The sequence below is a fragment of the Notothenia coriiceps genome, unplaced genomic scaffold, assembly GCF_000735185.1.
Source record: "Notothenia coriiceps isolate Sejong01 unplaced genomic scaffold, NC01 NC01_scaffold00034936, whole genome shotgun sequence".
Classification (NCBI taxonomy): Eukaryota; Metazoa; Chordata; class Actinopteri; order Perciformes; family Nototheniidae; genus Notothenia; species Notothenia coriiceps.
Genome location: NW_011367637.1, coordinates 410,918 through 431,026, shown reverse-complemented (window position 1 = coordinate 431,026; position 20,109 = coordinate 410,918). Strand labels below are relative to the sequence as shown.

The 20,109-nt window shown below is 42.8% G+C and overlaps 1 protein-coding gene across 2 annotated transcripts in view; it reads left to right on the top strand.

Annotated features, from left to right (window-relative positions):
* LOC104962552 (prickle-like protein 1) overlaps positions 1–20,055 on the top strand; it is a 25,661-nt gene extending 5,606 nt beyond the window's left edge. The window contains exons 1-8 of one of the 2 annotated variants that reach the window (XM_010791007.1): positions 7,759–8,541; positions 13,344–13,547; positions 15,334–15,447; positions 16,282–16,419; positions 16,956–17,159; positions 17,328–17,514; positions 17,621–18,490; positions 18,597–20,055. In XM_010791007.1, coding sequence (XP_010789309.1) covers positions 13,359–13,547; positions 15,334–15,447; positions 16,282–16,419; positions 16,956–17,159; positions 17,328–17,514; positions 17,621–18,490; positions 18,597–19,453 — 2,559 coding nt within the window. In that variant the 5' untranslated portion in view covers positions 7,759–8,541; positions 13,344–13,358 and the 3' untranslated portion in view covers positions 19,454–20,055. Of the gene's footprint in view, positions 1–7,758; positions 8,542–13,343; positions 13,548–15,333; positions 15,448–16,281; positions 16,420–16,955; positions 17,160–17,327; positions 17,515–17,620; positions 18,491–18,596 lie in introns of those variants that run through there. The other variant, XM_010791006.1, reaches the window with a different exon arrangement.
* Positions 20,056–20,109: the final 54 nt, after the last annotated feature.

Here is a 20,109-nt window from a genome sequence, read left to right as displayed (position 1 = left end):
GGGGGGGGGGGTTTCCTGACAGCTAATTCAAAGTTAACTCCTTAACTGGAAGAAAAGCAAGTGCTCTGTATATCATCAGATATGTACTACAGTATGCTTTGTTTCCATAATTAGACTAGACCCCTTCTAATTTCATCTAAAGCATTAAATCAGTTATTCCTTAGAAGTGTTGCACATTGAAAGGGTTGGATAATAAGAAAAGGTTCTGATGATAAGCTGGGTGGAAATGTATGACAAGTGGCACGTGTCTTTCATTTAGGCTTATCAATGATCAACTATGAGTCCATTTACATTATGCAAACTTTAATGCTCAGCGAAAGTCATTTCATACAAAGAAGGTAGGCCGTCTAACATGAAGACGCAGCATTCAAAATATGAGGATCTAGTGTTTTTCATATCCGCAGTTGTAGTTACATTGCCCCAAGATCAGTTTATGTCAGCATTACCGACTCAAGTAAAAAGTAAGTGTAAAACATTCACTTTCAAACTGAGCAAGACCAGGAAAAAAGCATGTTTTCAAATAATTCAGCTCCATTAGTTTTCTGTTCATTATTATTTAGAAAACATTGTATTCAAAGATGTAATTTCTTGCAATATTTTAGCAACATTTTAACTCCAGGGACCGTCCCACCCACCTCCGCTCTCTCAAATTAACTTCAAGTTATAAAGGCTATAGTTTTACTATGTCAGGCGTTATAATTAGCAATGCTACTTTAAAATGTAACTCATCTCTTCACACAGAGGGAATGTATTAGCAGTTGGAAACACATCACAGTTAAGGTCGATGTTGTGGGAAGACATGCAGATGGGTCAATATTGATAAAGGCCAACTGAGGACATGTCTTGCAGAGCGGCCGCCTGAGGCCCACAATGGGCCCACTGAGCTGACACAGAGACAGTTCGTTTGGCCACAACAACCTGACGGCGGCTCCTAGTGAGAGGCCGGTTCAAAGAGCCCGGTTTTTGTTTGCTATGCTCGCACTGTCTTCCTGTTAGGGGCTGGGCTCCCAAAGAAAACAAGAGCAGTGGCTCACCAGATGTGTGCATCAGTGTGTGTGCTTGGTGTGTGTGCATGTCTTATCCAAACACACACACTTGACCATTCAGGGAGAATGTTTTATGATGTTTGACAGGAATAAAAACTTAAAGAGAAAAGGCATCTCAGATTTTATGGAAAGGGTTGTTATTTTTAAAAACACACGCAGCGGGTATGCCCACTCTGTCACATGTTCCTTTATGCTGGCCCAAGATGTTGAAAATGGGTTGGTGTCATTAGTGACCTCAGTATTAGCAGCTCCAAAAATAACACACTGATGCTGACAGAAACAGTATGACATGTGAGGTTTCTAAGAATAAGCCCTGCTCTGGAGGACTGGGGTCCCTAATTGGGGGTTGATAAGGCAGACAGTTGTGTGCATGTTTTCCATTGCACACATACTGTATACTGTGACAACAGACATGCATACACACACACTCACACACACACACATAGATCCCAGACACGAATGACCCCATGTCTGGCTTGCATGTCTGCTAAACTGACTAAGGCCTCCCCAGGGCTTCAGATTGGATCTCACTACAGTACCTAACATGCACACTCAGCTCCACCCTTAGGCCATAGTCACCAGGCAAGCATATGCTTTAGTGCTAATATAAGGGGACAGATTCACAAAAAGTACTGTTTATATGTATTACTGTCAGTCTGAGTGACAGAGTGCTTCACACTGTTTAAAAAAGTAAATATACTTCAAGGTACTGTAGATAAGTTCATGTTTAAAGTGTTTTTTGAGGTACAATTCATTTCTTCTTATTCATCTTTTATTTCAGTTTCTGGACATTTGTTGTGCTTACAAAAAGCCCAAAAGAGATGAGAGGGGAGAAGTGTGGCAAATTACATGCAACAAAATGCAAGATATCGTCAAAAATCTATTTGGGTTTTATAACAATCTAGTCCAACATAATTCTCAATTGGTGGAAAAAGTCAAACAAATGTTACCATTATTACTCAACTTGTGTTCATTCTGGTATCCCACCTTATTACCTGGAGAAAAAACATTCCTCACCAATTCCCAACTGTCAACAAATAGATATGTAAAAACCACAGAAAACATAGAGAAATGCAAATGTGGAAAACAGATGCACAGATAATGAGATATAAGTATAGTATGACCCATTTCTACCCTCATTAAGAAATATATATACTTAGGAAACACATAAAACCAGCATTAAAGAGACCTCAAAGTCAATCAAGACTAATCCCCCAGTCAGACATCTCCTTGTGAGAGTGAGGTCTACAATTTATTTTTATATATTTGAATGTGAATCGCGTGAGGAGGTGAAAGGGTCAACAACATCAGAGCAACAGGGAGCCTTACAGAGGAGATCATTGGGCCTCTCCTCTGCTGTTTTTACTACCACCTTAATGGCTTAAATTGTGTCCAATTAAGCAGAGCTGGATAGAAGCATCCCCGCTCTCAGGGCTCAGTGTTCCCTCTATGCTGCGGCACTGGAGCATGTGTTTAATTAGAACAGTCTAAAAAGACTGTAACGGAGTGTTTCTCCAGGAATGTTAATCATTAGTGGGATCCTGACTGAGCTGCTCTTAACTGTTTCAGAGTATTGTTGGATTCCATGGTTTGCCTTTTGAAGCCGCGCGGCTCAGGAAAATGCTTCCACGTGTGGGAATTGCCAACTTTCTCTTGCTTTAAAATAAAAAAAACTGCATCCCCTACTTCAACGACTTGCTCATAGCACTCCAGCCCAAGTATTGCCTGTTTTGTTACGGCGGTCTTATTCATGTGTCCGTTTGAGCCCAGGGCTGGAAACACACAGGAAATAGTTTTCTTGCCATATCAAGGATATACTGTTGAACTTTGAGGGGAAAGGTGAAGAGAAAAGCCCAGATGTGTGAGGTGTGAGGTTTAACTGGTGTGTGAGTGAGACTTTCTGAAAGTGTGAGGTCATGAGCAAAAAATGTAGTACTGAGTCTTGAAGGCCGCAAGTGTTGAAACTGGACATTGACGGGGTGAATGATCAAACATCTGGCATGGAAATGAAGTGATGGAAAACCGGCAAAAGACAGCTTCCTTTGTAATGCACAGTTTACAGTTTCATTGAAGAAATAAAAAAAGGTGAAAATGAAGACCTGTTAGTTGAACTCACAGGTTTAAGGTGATAGTCGCGCTTTTGTAATTGTATGTCCATATTCTCAGTTTGTCCATGGGGACCACACATGGCAGGCTTTTCCCTTTGCTGATCCAGTGCTTTCTCAGTGCAAGTGAGTAGTGTAAGAGCAGCCCATTCATCCTCTGCGCGCTCTGTGTGTAGACAGCCACAGGCTTTTGTTGAGTTATAGTGTCCTCAAATAAAGAGGCTTCCTTCCTTTAACAGCTCCAGAAGCTCTGTCGCTCCACTTCCCATTGTTCCCAATGAGGTCCGGCTTTTACAACTAGGTGAGAGGGTGTCACATTGAGGGTGAAATATGAGCTGTCCTAATCGTACATCTCTGCAATGTTTGGCAAAGCAGTTAGACAGCGGTGTACTTTTGATAACGTGTAGAAACAGTGTGCTGACACCAGGCTTTGTTCAGTAGAGATGTTTATGTCATGAATTACAGCTTGGGAACTGGACATTCATGTTGCATTAAATAAAACATGACACACCAGGGTGACAGATAATTAAATAAAGCTTAATACATTTGTTGATAAGTATATCTTTATTCATTGCTCTTATACAATTCGGGGTAAACGAAAATCATTAACTTTTAAAGTATTATGTTGTTGGATTTAAACAATAGAACTACATACTTTAATTTATTCAAACAAATAACTAAACAATCAGCTCTGTCATGCACTCAAGTATTAAGTATATCTGACCTTTTTTAGTTGTGGTTTGGAAAGTAAAAAAAAAAAAATTTGTATAGAGTTGAACATTTCAGAAGTCATTTAGTCCAATAAATCTTGCATCCTGTCTTCATCTTTACTTTTAATATTCAGTGAGAAACACATCTTTGGTGAGGTCAAGTTTTAAGTGAGTAGATATTTCTCTTTAATTTCTGTTACAAATATCCCCTGTCAAAAACTAAGCTTAAATCTAAGCTCTGCCCTCAGCTGCCTCCAGTGTGTCAGAGTGAAACAGTAAAAGGGGTTATGTGAGGGTTATAGGGCTAACAAGCCCACTGTCTGACCTGAGTTTGTCAGCGCCAATCTAGCTAAGTCAATATCAATGCGCTGACTGCTCCACCAGTTGACCTTTTCCTCCCTCTTTCAAGGCGTAAAAAGGATTGTTGTTACAGTAGAGTGATAGGCTTTTATTGGCCTTTATAACTGTGGCTTTTGTTGGGCCTGTGTCCTGCTAATACCCGTTGGCAAGTCATTTAAACCTTGAGAATGCCTACTTTTTATAAGGTAGCTCACACACCAGTGAGAGCTGTTCTCAACAATGGTCATCAGTGACGGTGAGTTAGAGACTGACCTTCCCTTTGCCCTCTTTGGTACCCCAATTTATGGCAGTTCTTGCGACTCAAATTAGTCTCGTCTAGAGAGGTTTCTTTAGACTTTAATTCATGTTTGTGTCCATTTCTACATATAGGGTTTCACATAGATGTTTCTGTGAGATACAGCGATGAGCTTTTACTGGATGCTTTGTTTTATGGGTCCACTTTTCAAGGACGTGTTTGGACCAGAGAAGAATGCAGCTTTATCGTTGGGCGTTGGTTCTGATGATGATCATCTCTGTCCTGTCATTGTCAGGGCATGCTGGTCACGGACTACCTCGCCGCTAGCAGAGGGCGTTCTTTTTTCTTTTTACAGCGTTGACAAGGTGCAGACCAGGTGTTATGTGCCGTTTAGGTCGTTGTGGCTATGACAGGGCAATGGGTTGTAAAGCCCCGGGGCCATAGATTTATGGGTCATCTGGTGCTCTCTAAGGTCAAAGTTCAGGGATGCATGACTTGTCCAACTTTATATTATTCAACCATCTGAGGCAAACCTTGAACTGTGCATTCAGCTACCTCTAACTATAGAGTTGTGTGATCTCTGAATGAGACTTGTCATGTTATTCCGATTCACGTTCCCGTTCAGGAGACTAAATATAATCCACAGATGCCTTTAAATAGTTGTACTCACCTTAGTTCATTGTCAAAGACCACTGATTCTCTTTTGCTATTTCAGTGTGAGTTGTCCCTATATTTTAACTTCAAATATGTCAACTATGCTTCTTTGACTATTTTTTTTAAATATGCAACTTTGAAATGAGAAGAGACAATACATTCAAATGAGGGAGAGTCATTGAATTAAAAGGAGAATCACTTCTACTTTTTAAGGAAATTAAGGAAAACCCAGTCTGTTTACTCATACTGGCTTTGCTGAAAAGGCTCTGCTCCAGATTACTTTACCATTTTAGCTTTGCATTTCATGAATGCCCCCTCCGAAGGCAGGATGCTGTGTTGTCCCTCCCCTCTAAGAATTGCTAATGGAGAGTCATTTGAACCAGCACAATGGCCTTAGTTTTGCTGTGAAAGAGTGTCTCTCCTCCCTGGCCTTGGCTGCTACAATGGCTTTGTTCAGACACACCTATGGTACATGAACTATGCAGACGCTACATATAAGTCCATGAGCTCCAGAATGTCAATCATCAATCTATTCAGTGGTGTTTTTCTAGTTTTGATAAAAAAGTGTACTGCCTCATTTTCTAAAAAGGAACAGCCTGTTAAAACTGTCTCATTTATGTTATTTAAATAAGTGAAATGACACCATTCACCACATAGGCTGTGAAATGTTAGCACGTAAAGGTGTGAATGTGAGGTGTGTGGGCAAACAGAGTCAGAAGCTGTCAGTCATCAACAGAAGAGGTAAATCAGGAATGATTGGCAATGCTTTGGCCCTTCTTTGTATGCTAGTATTTGTATTGTACAATAAAAATGTTCTGTTATCCATCATATCAGCCATGAGCAGTGATCAGATTTGAGGAGACTAGGGACGCATTTTCAAATTATTGTCAGGAAATTGCGCATTTATCAAATCCTAACGTTAACCTTGTTGTCCTAAATTTTTCAAACAATTTCTCTGCTTGAACTTAGTGAACCCTGTTATATCAGCCCTACTTAAACACCCCCCAGTGACAACGTTTCACGCATGTGTTGGAGTTAACCAAATTACATCCTGACGTCAGCTCCACCAAATTAAACAGCTTCTAAAATGTTAATAAAGAAACCACTTCTAGCTGTTTAACAGATCCCTTGCTTCCTATTAAAATGTTCTATTGCTTTGTTTTACAGTCTTAAAGTAGGCTATGTTAACCCTTGTGTTGAAAAGGATGGCAGAACTTTTCCTCTTGGAAACGATTTCTGTAATCTATAAAACATGTCCTTTTGGAGAAAAGTAACACTTGGAAATTGTTGCAACCAAACAACCACAAAAGGTGCAACTCTCCAAAGTTTGACCTGAACTGGTCACTTTTGTTTTCTGAGGCAACAGGAAGAGAATCACGTTCGGAAATTCCTGCAGAGTTGAAGGAGAGGCAGAGGTCAACTGCGTCCCGGGGAGTTTCACTGGGCAGGCGGATAATGTACGTTTGGGTTTTATAGACCATGTTTTTAAGTTTAGTTAAGGTCCTACCAGTGCACGGTTAAGGCAAACAGAAAACATGGCCAATGTGATGATATGTGATGTGATGTCATGTGTTCATCTCTTTTGATGTTTTGTTTAAGGTTTATTTCAAAAGACTAATATTCTGGATTAGTTATGTTTGGGCATGCAACAAACAGTTAAAAGATCACAAGTTCGCAGTCAGAAACACATATTCAGTTACATTTAATAGAAAAGAAAGAAATGGAGCAGATCATCACATTTGAGAAAATTTAACAAGTACATATTTGTAAGTGACCAAATTGATAAATTGGTTTTTCAATTTATTTTTGGTCAATGGATATTTGAACCCTCACTTAAACAGATCATATCAGATTAGATTTTTTCCTGTGAATCATATATTAAAGGCCTGATATACTGACTATAATATGACTATATAATGACTCATATAGACTCACATTTTGAATAAGGGTTATGTGAGGCTAAACCAGGATGTTGTAAGAGCACTTATTCATAGTGGGATAAATAAAGCATATTGTGTTCACTCAATCCAACAATCACTCAATGTTTATTTATATAGCCCAATATCACAAATGTTACATTTGTCTCAGTGGACTTCACAGTTTGTACAGAATATCAGTATGACAATACGACTCCCTCTGTCCTTAGACCCTCACATCGTACAAGGAAAAACTTCCAGAGAAAACCCCACAGTTTAAAGGGAAAAATGGGAGAAACCTCAGGGAGAGCAACAGAGGAGGGATCCCTCTCCCAGGACGGACAGACGTGCAATAGATGCCGTGTGTAAATTGAAAAGATAATACATTTGCAACATAGGTAGTCCAAATGTTTGGAAATGCATGTGTGTATAATAGGAAGATGAATCCACGAGGATATCCATCCAGGACTTATGATCCAGGACCACAGCCACGACTCAAGATCCAGGACTCGCGATCCATGACACAGGACCGCAGGATCATCCATGACTCCGGATCCCGGCGTATATAGACACCAAAAAGAAAGAAATTTGGGGAAGCTGGGTTAATCGGAACATGAGAGTACACAGGTATAGACAGAGAAGGAAGAAGTAAGATGTCCCCCGACAAACTAAGCCTATATCAGCAAAACTAGGGGCTGAATCTAATCAGCCCTAACTATAAGCTTTATCAAAAAGCAAGGTCTTAAGCGCACTCTTTAAAAAAAAACAATCACTCTGTAATCATAAAACTGAAGTTAGAAAACAGCCCTCTGTAACTTTGTGACATTTTATCACGCAAGAGAAGAGAGACAAACCACCGGATAAACCAAAGCCTGACTCTAATGCTCACCACCTTCCCCACATCTTTGAGCTGTCGATAGGGAAGGAGAGGGAAGAATGTCATGTGAAAGCTGTTGTGGAGATGGGGCGGTCAGTGTGGTAAAAGGAGCTCTGCCATCACTGATGTGCTACTTAAAAGTGCAGTTCCTGTGAGCTGGAGCTCTACCGGTGGTTCTCATTTGGAAGCATATGTTTGAAGTACGAGGGGAGGGTCAGCGGAGGAGAGACGCCTCGCTCGCTCATTCCCTGCAGTGACTGGCTGTTCTGAGGGTTAAGGGGCCGGGCTGAGGTTAGGAGGGCTGGATTGGGAGAGGGAGGAGGAGGGGGGGGAAGAGAGACAAGGGAGGGATGACCATCTGGTTGAGCTCCTCCATGTACATGCACACACCCCTCTCAGACACTCTCTCCCACGCACCAGACAGACATCTCTCTGACTTTATAGAGCCTTGGCTTTGATATGGGCTGTTACTGTGCTGACAGCTCTGATAGGAAAGGCTGACTGCTTCTGTCCTGGAATTAGAGTTCTGAGGATCTTGCATATAGATATGGAGCCCAGAGGCTGAAGAAGAATCTAGGACTGGATATAGTGGTGATAATATCCTTCTGCTTCACTCAGGAGAGTTGACCTACGCTGAGGTAAGACACGCAGGGAAATGACTGAAGATGTAATCTGTTTTTTATGTTTTTAGAAGAAAGAACAACATTAGAGAGTTTAAAGTATTGCAACTTACCTCATCATGAAATGTCTTTAGGTAGTAGAATCAGGCATTATTCCCACTCTCATGTAGATCTGTAAAGTAAAGACATTCAGTACATCCACATCTCTTGGATTATTTAGCTTAATGGCAAGGTGGTTCAATAATGAATCTGTCTCTTGCATGATTCACAAGACATACAGCACATTGCATGTACAGATGGAGATTTTGGCAACTTTGCAAACTGTCTTCTGAGGGACTTTTTAAGGTGTTGTGATGGGTACCAAAGTTCAAAGAGTTGTTTCAGGTCTGTTTTACTGCAACTGAACTTTCTGGGGTTTAAATGTATTTGATGTCAGCTATGTGACAGCAGCACGTGTGTTGAGTCTTGAGGTCAGCATGGCCAGTGCATGCAGGTGGTCTCCATAGTGTGGATCTCTGTGGGGATGTCACTCCCGTCCATTTGGTCTTGGAAAAACACTCCCACGGCCATGAGAGGAGGCCTCAATAAGACGACCAAACTCCAGCCATGTAGCACCTCAACACTGCATACACTGAGCTCCTCGCTGGGTCTCATGTCAGCTACACTCAGAGTTCCCAGCTTTTTTTGCCTTTACACTTTCAGGCTGATTGGATTAAAATCTACTGAAGACAGGAATGCCCAAAATGAATATCCTCAGTGTTGATGTTCTTGATTTTGAGTTAATTCCTAAATTCTGATTTCCTTAGCTTTGAAGTTCTCTAAGATCGATTGTCTAACTAATGTGATTTGGCCTGCAGTTTGACAATGTTAGTTTTGTTACAACATATACAACAGGGATACAACATATTAAGTGCCAACAATTGAAAGGCTGTTATTTCAATATATTTTTGTATACAGGGATAGTAGGGAGCAATAGCAGGCTGCAAGTTAAGACATATCTCTTCTGACATAAAAACAGATTTGTCTGAGTTGAAACTCAAGTAAGCAGGGACTTTGAACAGAAAAGCTTGTTTTTCTCTTCAAGTAGAGCCTGTCCTGCATGGCTGAGCTGGCATGAGCCAAGTTAAACATGTTGGGCCAGTCCAAACTGACAGAGAGCACTGTGTTGGGTTGTGTGCATGTCCATCATCCACTTCCTTGAGGAATATAGACAGTAATTCAGACCAGAAGCTGCTTATTTTCCCTGTGCACTCTCCCAAGAGTTGTTAGTCCAATGCTCCAGTGTCTGGAGTTTGGGAGGACTCTTGTTTAAGTGTTGTTGAGTACTCTTTATTAATGTCAGTGACAATATATTTATCGGTCAGTCACAGCACGAGGTCCCTGAGAGGTGTGTATTCCAGAAAGTGATTAAATAACTTTAGCTGTAGTTAATGCAAAGTCTCTGCAGTGCTTTTTTAAGGTTGCATACAAATCTGTGGTTATTTTGTTCCTTAATGAATCAAATGTGCACCCGCTTGTTCATTGAGCTCCTCCTAACCCTAACCCTAAATAGAGCGTGTTGGAATATAAGACTATCGGAGTCATTGTGCAATTTTTTCGAGAACACAGACGACTTCATTCATTCTAAATATCTTGTGGCATGTTTTAAAATGTTCATTCACTGAAAACCATTCAAAGCAAGTGTGTGTTCCAACTTTTACCTGCCCCGACTTACATTTCACTTCTTTTGTGGAACAAGACACATTAACATTTTCACACATGTCGGTCACCCCATTTTAGCCTCTGTCTGATGGCACCCCCGCCACCCTCTGGCCCTCCGTGGGCAGATCAGTCAGATATGCAGGCCTGCAGCTCCCAAAGCCTTGTTAACAAGCACCTTTACAAAAGAGTGAGGGGCTGTTAAACATTCAGGACTACAGGGGTCTGGCTAGTGTGGGAGGAAGGCAGGGCAGGGGGAGTGAAGCAGTGAGTAGGGGGAGATAAAAAAAACTAAGCTCTAAAACTATAGGTCCCTTGTTGGGAGAAAAACTTAAAAAAGCCAGCACAATTGATGAGTCAGTGAGTTGGCAGGTCAGTTGGAGCATGGTTAGGTTTTTTGGTTCAGTGCTTCTGTCATTCAAAAGTTAAACAAGTGTTTTTCTGGGCTACGTATGGAGGAACTGAACTGCATGACATCTATAGGAAAAATTAGCATGCAAGCACATGTGGTTGTATGAGAAAGGCGCTCTGCCTGACACCAGCTTGTGCACATCCTGTATTCGTCTTTGCTGCCCTGGCTTAAGTTCAATCCTGACATTCCTGTGAGTCAGGTCTGGCTGTGTGAGACATCATCGCAGAGACTTGGCCAACATGTGAAAGCAAACATCTTTCTAACCAATGTAGCGCATGAGTGAGTCTGTGCCTGATGAAATGTGAGGCTGTGGGTCTCTAGCCTCCTGACAGAACCTGCCTATAGTTAGCTATCTCCCACGTGAAACCCAAGCTGTTCTCAAACAAGGCCACATTTTTGCTGGTTATTTTGGTCTCATTTGCAAGTCAATAGATGTGAATAGAACAAGAGAGTGTCTTCTCTCTGTCCCCCCCCTCCTCTCATCTGAAGACAGGTTATCTTGGTTTTGAGGGCTTTAACTGTCATGAGTTAGGAGATAACACACCACATCTTCAGAAGGAACGAGACTTAAAGGGAGATAAACAGGCTCCTGATGGAACAGGCCTTTAGTGGATCGCTTCACAAAGACGCCATTGTTCAGGACATCAGAGGCGCTTAATGGGACGTGTGATAAGCCAATCCGCCTGACAAGACACTTTAGGGTGTAATGGAGGCACAAATTCCAAAGAAAGCACATGAATCCAATGACACCACTATCCATCATCCTTAACTCTGATAGTCTTTTGGCCGGCTTGCCAGTTGCTGGGCACAGGGCTGACTTGTCCTTGAGGAAGATGAGTCGATATGAATAGCCAGTAGTGGCCTTGCCTGGCATGCATTGTGTGTGGCAGTTAATCACCCACTGGAGGTTCCTGTGTGGCACTATCTCAGGAAGAGTTGTCACTTAACAAGAAGCAGGGTACATGAGAGTACAGCTGACTCTGACAGGGTGTTCATGTCCTTGTCCCTGTATATCTGTGTTTGAACCAACTTAGCCTAAAGTCAGGCTCCAGCATAAATGTGTGCATTCCCTCTTCACGTGTGCATAGAGGCTGCACACTCCGTGGCATATATATCATTCCAGGAGAGAGCGTAGATTTTCAGGCCCCTTTACTGTTACGCTGGTGTTCAAAGGCCACCACTCGAGTGTGTCTGGTTTTCTCAGCTGTCTCTCCGCGGCTCTCGGTGCCCTTGCGGCCATAGGGGGTAGAGGCTTTGGGGGGAGGTGGCGGGCTGCTGGACGCTGGCTGGGCTCCAATTTGATCTCCGCCAGAGCCCTTGGCCTGTGAGAGATGACCACAACTGGACACACATTCATCTTCTCCATGTCTTCTTGGTCCCGCAGAGCTTACGGCAGCACAGGAATTGAAGTAGGCGTATATGAGTGATTTGGTTAGTAACAAACAACTATTTTTAACTAGCCGAAACGAGAATCATTTCATTCCATTTGTCCCAATGAATAAAAAAAGCTTCTTATAAATTAAAGTCAAAATCATGAACAAATGTTTCTGATTCAGTTGACTTAACAGTAAAACATATATTAATTTGTTTTCATTTCTTTTTTATTCAAATATGCTTTTTTTTGGTTTCCATCTTTGTTACTACTTAATAAATCCATCAGTGACTCTGGGCACCACACACATAGATCAACAGGGTGCCTTCTTCTTCAGTCTTTGATCTTCTTGCTCTTTCTTTTTTGCTGTTGCATTGTCAACGTCCAACTGAGTATCCGTCGACCCCATCCATTAACGTCCCCCTCTATTCATCTCTCTACTATTTCACCTGTCTGGAATTGTTCTGTCCATCCAAAAGATGAAAGGGCGATCAGACACTCGCTGCAGCAGGTTGGAAAACAAACAGTCCAAAGAAAAAGGGGCTTGTGGACATTCCCCATATGGTGGCCCTGTCTTAAGTCCAGGCCTGTGTTTATACAGACTTCAGGCTCAACTGATCAAGCCAGCATCAGATCTCATGTGGTGGCCTCTCTTGGTACAAAGTATGACCTAGCATGACTCATTCAGACCCAAGCTCCGCAGTCAGATAAGGTAAAACCTGAAGGTTTAACAGTGTCTGGTGTTGTTCTTGCTTTTGGGTTGGTGGCTAATTGAATTACAGCAAAGGAAAGGAATGTGAGGTCTTTGCAACATTGCCAAAAGCTTAGCCTATATATATAAGCGACTCTAAATTCACTGTGTATTTATGAATAGCTAACTGCTTGTTATTGTCACTATAATGAGATCAGACGTCACTGTAAAGGAAGCTTTGGGAATTTCCTAATGGTCTCTATATCCTCAAAAGCCACATGAGGAGGGCACATTTTAACTGCCACCACAATAGCAGTGAAAGGGTATAGTTCTCTTTATGAGTGTCTTTATGAAGTAGACTCATCACCATAAGTGAACCAAGAAAAGCTTGCTCATTTACCATTATGGGATTTAAGGGGGGGTGTGGGCCTCATGAAAGAGACAGAAATGGTGTGATTCACCCGGTGGTTAACATTTAGACGAATGATATTGGAATGAGAGAACTGGTTTAGATGACGTGAGCATTATGTGGGTAATGGTTGATCTAATGGCTTGTTAACCAACAATTTGTTTTCTTGTCTTTTTCGATCCTCCCTCCTCTTTCCTCCTTCCACCCCATCCTTCCATATTTCGCTTTGTCTGTCTAGTAAAAAGAGGATCAGATGAGCCTGGCGAGTGCGTCAGTGTCGGCGGCTGGCTTTCAAGGCGGGGCACGCCAGAGAGATTTGATGATGGAGCACAAAGTCAGTAAGCTGACCTCCGGCTTCCAACGCAGCTCCACCTCTGACGATGACTCAGGCTGTGCGCTGGAGGAATACGCCTGGGTACCACCTGGACTTAGGCCTGAGCAGGTGAGCAAAGATTTACTACAAATGCACTATTTAATATCGCCATAATTAATCATTTTAAGCTTTGCCTGCTTAGTTTGGAATTGGCATTCTTGTGCTACAAAGAAAACATACAGCGCAATATTGTCCTCTTTTTATTCTGGTACCTTACCAAATCGAGCAGTGGTAAATTCTCCTGACAGAGAGTAAAAACAGCCCTGACCTGATTTTAACTTCCTTCTAGCCCATTTTCCTGGCCCAGATAAATGCTATTTAGCACATCACTGAATAACCAACCAACTAGAGTGTCTGGATAATGGAAGTTAATGGCACAGGCAATATGTTGTATAAAACGTTTCCTTGGTTCCTTTGTTTTTCGGCAGACATGTCAGGCTCTACCAGCCTCTTACAGGCAGGATGTGTCTACTTTTATTTACAAACTGCGGTATGGCAGAATCTGCTTGTGATTATCAGAGATCAGTTAAAAGGAGGACTTGGTGGGTTCGAGCCGACTGCTGCTGGCAGGATCAGGAATCAAGGGGCCGTCTTTTAACAAGCATTCTCCTCCGCAAACACAGGCAGGGCTGTTAGTTGTGTCCGCAGGGCAGCCAGTGTGATGTGGTACTTTTCCCAAATCGGCTGCATTTTTCCCCCTCTTCTCTCCTAATTTCTCTCTCTTTTCATTCTGTGTTTCTCTCCCTCCTCTTCATCCAGCTTCCCTTGTTAAACAACACACATGGAAGCAATGAGGGGGCGGTGGGCAAGGAAAGATGGGTTCGCAGCAACAGAGAACCTTGAATTCTAAACATGCAGAGCCTTATGTTTTAGTAATGCATGGTTGAACTGTAATGCATTTACTGCAACAATTGTCCTGAATGGGTCAAGTGTTATTGGTCATCATTACAGTGAAGACACATTTGGCTTGAGTGATAGCTGACTGTTCCCCAGCCCCTAGGGAGCTGGATGAGGGGTAATAGCAGCATGAAATGTGCATAATTTATGGCAGTGTGCAAACGTCAGGCTGATTGTCAGGGTAAATTGCTGTTATCCCCCTTCTAGACGGTCAAAGCTGCAGGAAGCCCCCCCAACACACAACACTGGCACATCCCACCTCTTTATCCAGCCGGCTGTAATAGCCCCTCCCTCATAAAAGTTTAGTTTTTGGTAGTCAGCCCCAAGGGTCAAAGTGCCACAGTGACAGGCTGCTTTGTCCTGTCCCTATAGAGACAAGCATATGACTGGGAAATACAACCTTTAAACTGATTTGACCTGTTGACCTGTTTTGACTTGTAGAGTAAAGATTTATGAAGAAAATGAGTGAATCCCGTCATCAAAGAGTATCAGCGCTATGTGATGTACTTTTGAAATAAAGCTGGTTTTGGGGGTTGGAAAAACGAATGCATGACAAAAAGTCAGTCTTCCATAGATATCACACAGAGCTGTCCCAGAATGTGTCTCATCACAAATGAATGTGTCGGTTCTCTGGTTCCTTTGGAAAGAGTTTGTTTTCATACATATGGGCTGTTCTGTCCAAGATCATAACAATAATATATTACTGCAATTACATGGAGGAAGATTTGGTTTTAAAAGAGCTACATTTCTCCAGGACAACAAAATATCTCTAAGGCCAAATTAATGGACACACATTCTTGCAAATATATCATTTGTAATTGGTTTCATTTGTATTGAGTAAGGGTTAATTAAACTGTTAAATGCTTTTTCAGATTTTCAGCAGAAACTAATACCTAGTATCTAGTCGCTCAGATGGTGTTTTATCTGCCTAATCTCCTTATTCCATGATTTTCTCCAGGTCCAGTTGTATTTCTCCTGCCTGCCTGAGGATAAGATCCCCTATGTGAACAGTCCCGGAGAGAAGTTTAGAATCAAGCAGCTCCTCTACCAACTTCCACCACACGATAATGAGGTGAGAATATTTTGTTTGCCTTTGCATAAATGAAAGAATCATAAAATTCACCCCAGCAGGTCCTCTCATTTACGCCGAGGCTGCAGAAAAGATTTATTTTTGTTTGAGTAGCTGTATCTGCTGCAGACCGTTAAACCCACGGCGTTAACAGTCTCACCATCTCCATCACGTGTGCCCTTGGCATTCTGGTTGATATCACACAGGGGGATTTTTGTTCCACAATCTTGTAGGCATGTAGTGTGGGCACAATGTGACTTTTGACTTCATGATTTTATGATGTTTGCCGGGAGGTTTTTACGAGGGTTGCTCAGCGGGGGAGATGGACGCTGGTTGAAAGAGGCTTTATGTGATGCCACCACAGCAGTGGCACCACAGTTCGACTTGGCCGTCTCTCTCCCTTTGTTGCCCGTCCTCTTGATTTCACTCTAAACACAAGCCTTGTTTGTGTAAACGTCTGCTTTCCCTCTTGTTAAGGCTTAGGGAAACATCAGAAAGGCCTGTTGTAAAAAGGATGTTCTCAATCAGGGACTGTGGGTGGAGATATGTAGGGGGTGTATGAAGGGCAAGCTGGGGTCAAGAGTTGCCTTTGTTCAGCATGCTTGGTATGCACTCTGCCGTCTGTTATACTTACCTATGTTTATAACCTTTTATTAGTGGCCGACATTCTTGCAATTGGGTTTTTAAGGGAGGTATAATGAAAAGGTAACTTGAACAACAGCAGGTTCTTTTTTATCAGTATAAGGCCTTCAAAAGAGAGAATCCCACTGATGGATGTAGAAGTAAATGATTGAGAAATTAGCTTTCATACCCATAACGTATTACTTTGTCCCCCAGGTGCGTTACTGCCAGTCCCTCAGTGAAGAGGAGAAGAAGGAGCTCCTTATGTTCAGTGTCCAGAGGAAAAAGGAAGCACTGGGAAGGGGCACAGTGAAACTGCTGCCTCGAAATGTTCTGAACAGCGTTTGTGAACATGTACGTTCCCGGTCTTGAATTTATTATTTAAAACTGTTATATGCCGTGTTTTGGGAGAGTGTGGAAAGCGTGACGTTTGTTCTGAAGTCAATTATCTAGTCCAGATTTTAAAACCCAAAATAATTGTTTCAACTATATTTAGCTAATCTGAATCCAGTTTGTGCTAAAACCCTAGAGGCAAAGCTGTAATAAAGGCCTCATTGTCAGACATTCTATCAAAGAGTCCCTTAACAGAAACTGTTGATTTGAAAAGTCCCTTCCTCATGTGATGCAAGGACTGTCTTGGGGACTGTCTTTAGGACAAATATTGCCCACACATGATCACCCCCTCAATATGATACTTTAGTTTCTGTCGGCTTGGCTCTGTGTAACATTGACATCTTATATGGGCTTGAAGCCAAAACCTTGTCCATGTAGTGGTGTGATAGATGTAATCACCAATGCATGATTCAGATTATCTGATCACAGAATATTTTGGAACTACATTCATTCCAGGATGTTATAATCAACCATGTAATCATATCTTCAAATTCCAGTGCGGTGAAAACATCAATGGTGGAGAAATGGCAGTGTTTTCCTCGAGGGCGGGTCCTGGGCTGTGCTGGCACCCGGCATGTTTTGCCTGCTCCACATGCAGCGAACTGCTGGTGGATTTGATCTACTTCTACCATGATGGAAAGATCCACTGTGGAAGGCATCATGCTGAGCTACTCAAACCACGCTGCTCAGCCTGTGAAGAGGTAAAACAACAAAACTGAAATACTGACAGGAAACAATTTAGTGAAAGAAAAACATTCTGAGTCTGAAATGTATGGCCTTTTAGAGCGAGTCTAATCCAACATATATATTACAGCCAGAAGGGCAAAGCTGGCGTTTTTTTTTTATACAGGGTACATCTATTTCCTCAGATTATCTTCGCTGATGAGTGCACAGAGGCAGAGGGGCGCCATTGGCACATGAAGCATTTTGCCTGCTTTGAATGTGAGACAATCCTGGGGGGCCAGCGCTACATCATGAAGGATGGCAGACCCTACTGTTGTGGCTGCTTTGAGTCACTCTACGCAGAGTACTGTGAGGCCTGTGGGGAACACATTGGTAATGATGATTTTCTAGAATTAAAATATCTGGCGTGATTGTCTTGACTTTAGTCTTAAGACCTTAAGTAGCAATTCTAACCACCTCAATATTGTCTGTTTTCCAGGCGTTGATCACGCTCAGATGACCTATGATGGGCTCCACTGGCATGCCACTGAAAGCTGCTTCAGCTGTGCCCAGTGTAAGAGCTCTCTTTTGGGCTGCCCCTTTCTGCCACACCAGGGTCGGATTTACTGCTCCAAGGCCTGCAGTCTTGGGGAAGACGTGCATGCCTCTGACTCCTCAGACTCTGCCTTCCAGTCAGCACGCTCACGGGAATCCCGCCGTAGTGTGCGCATGGGCAAGAGCAGTCGTTCAGCCGACCAATGCCGACAGTCGCTCCTTTTCTCACCCTCTGTCAACTACAAGTTTCCTGGTATGAGTGAAAACGTGGAGGACACCTTGACCAACAAGCTTGCCCATGTGAACTTATCAGATGAGCATTTCTGGAGGGGACGTGGTGAGGAGACCGAGGCATCTGAGGACCAGGAGGAGGAGTGGGCTGAGCATGAAGACTACATGACTCAGCTGCTATTAAAGTTCGGGGAACATGGGGTCTTCCAGCAAGCAAATGAATCCAGACCTGCAGATTTCTGGATCACTCAAAAGGATGCCAAGTCCAAGCAGGAGTCATCGAAATCTGGCCATGTTGGTGGAGGAGAAAGGGGGAGCCTGGCCAGTAAGAAGTACCAGGCTGATATGTACTGGGCCCAGTCACAGGACGGGCTTGGGGACTCAGCCTATGGTAGTCATCCGGGTCCAGCAAGCAGCAGAAAGATCCAGGAGTTGGAGCTTGATCATGGGGCTGGAGCAGGCTTCCAGATAGAAGAGCCCGTATGGTATAATGACTCTTTGGAGTGCATCACAGATGAGTTCAAGAAGACAGATCAGAGTGTCCGAGACTCTATGGACTCACTGGCACTCTCAAATATTACCGGTGAGTAGATATGACACAATGTATCAGATCATAGTAAATAATATTGTATTGGATGGCAGTGATTGTTATGTGCAAACATTTACAAATGTGTCACTCTCCTCTATAGGGGCCTCGGTTGATGGTGATAGGACAGATAGACCTTCGGTGTATTCCCTGCAAGGCTTCCATGACCTGGAGGCAGATGACTGTGAGAAAACAAGTAATATGGGAACCCTCAACTCCTCTATGCTACACAGAAGTGTAAATTCCCTAAAGAGCCTTGTATCCGAGCCGGAGGAGGAACATGTTCCAGAAGAAGAGGTGACTCTCCCAGAAAGTAGGCCCAAAACTCATGTCCCTGCCCTAAGGAGGACTCGTTCACAATCCAGGCAGCAGCAAGTCAAGTTCTCTGATGACGTGGTGGACAATGGCCACTACTGCGATGTCCCAGTGCGCCAACCACCTATGAGTGAGCGAACTCGCCGGAGAGTGTACCACTTTGAGGAGCAGGGCCAGGAACTTCAGAGTGGTCGCCAACATCACCACAACAGGAGGCATCGCAGTCGCAAATCTCGTTCCGACAACGCTCTAAACCTTCTGCCAAAGGAGAAGGCCAAGATTTGCCACAAATTCGACCATAGGGGGAATGGCCTCGGCCCAAAGGCGCACCAAGCCTTCCAAGGCCACCAAAATCCCGCTGCCATGTCAGACTATGGGCTACAGGGCCAAGCCATGGGGAGGTTATTGGAGCTGTATGGGGATGATGATGATGACTGGTGTTCTACATGCTCTTCTTCCTCATCTGATTCTGAGGAAGAAGGATTTTTCCTGGGTCAGCCCATCCCTCAGCCCAGGCCCCATAGACATTACTACACTGAGGACTTGCCTAGTCCTGTGGCAGGCATGTCTTCTCCTTCTTATGGCTTACGGACTAAGTCCAAAAAGAAGAAAGGGCATAAGGGGAAAAACTGTATAATTTCTTAGACTTGCTTTACTCTCCTATCCTTATCTTTGGGTAATGCTCTGCTACTCACCTCTGCCTCTCAACAGTCTGCTTGCTCCTAAACGCTTCACAGCACTACATTTACCAATATGTTTGTGTACGACACAAGTCATCATAAGTGTACGCATGTCATTGCAAACATTGCCAGTAAAGTAACAAAAGTATTTTAGAGCAATACATATTTATAAACCACCATCGAAACTGTCTTTATTTAACAGTGAAGATATTGATGTATATATTGTAGAATTAAAGACATTATGGCTATTTTTATACCCTTGATTTCATGACATGATCTGTACCAAAATGGTATTAACATTAGCAGTTGGTACAGAGCCATATTTCCACAAGGGTGTCAGAAATGGACCAGTTGACTCTGACCCTAGCTCTTCAAATGTGTTTTCTTCCAGGCATGTGCAGCGCTAACATAAGAGGAACACTGTGTGTATTAAAGGGCCTGGTTGAGTGGTGTATTTATGGGTCACTGTATTGTAAGCAAATTGTTATCTGTAATCTGTATAAATGTACAAACTGGAATATAAGGCTAAGATAGATGATCATTGTAATAAAAAATATCTATATATCATGATTTGCCTTGTTATTTACTGTGCAGTAGTACTAAATGGAAATAAGAAACAAG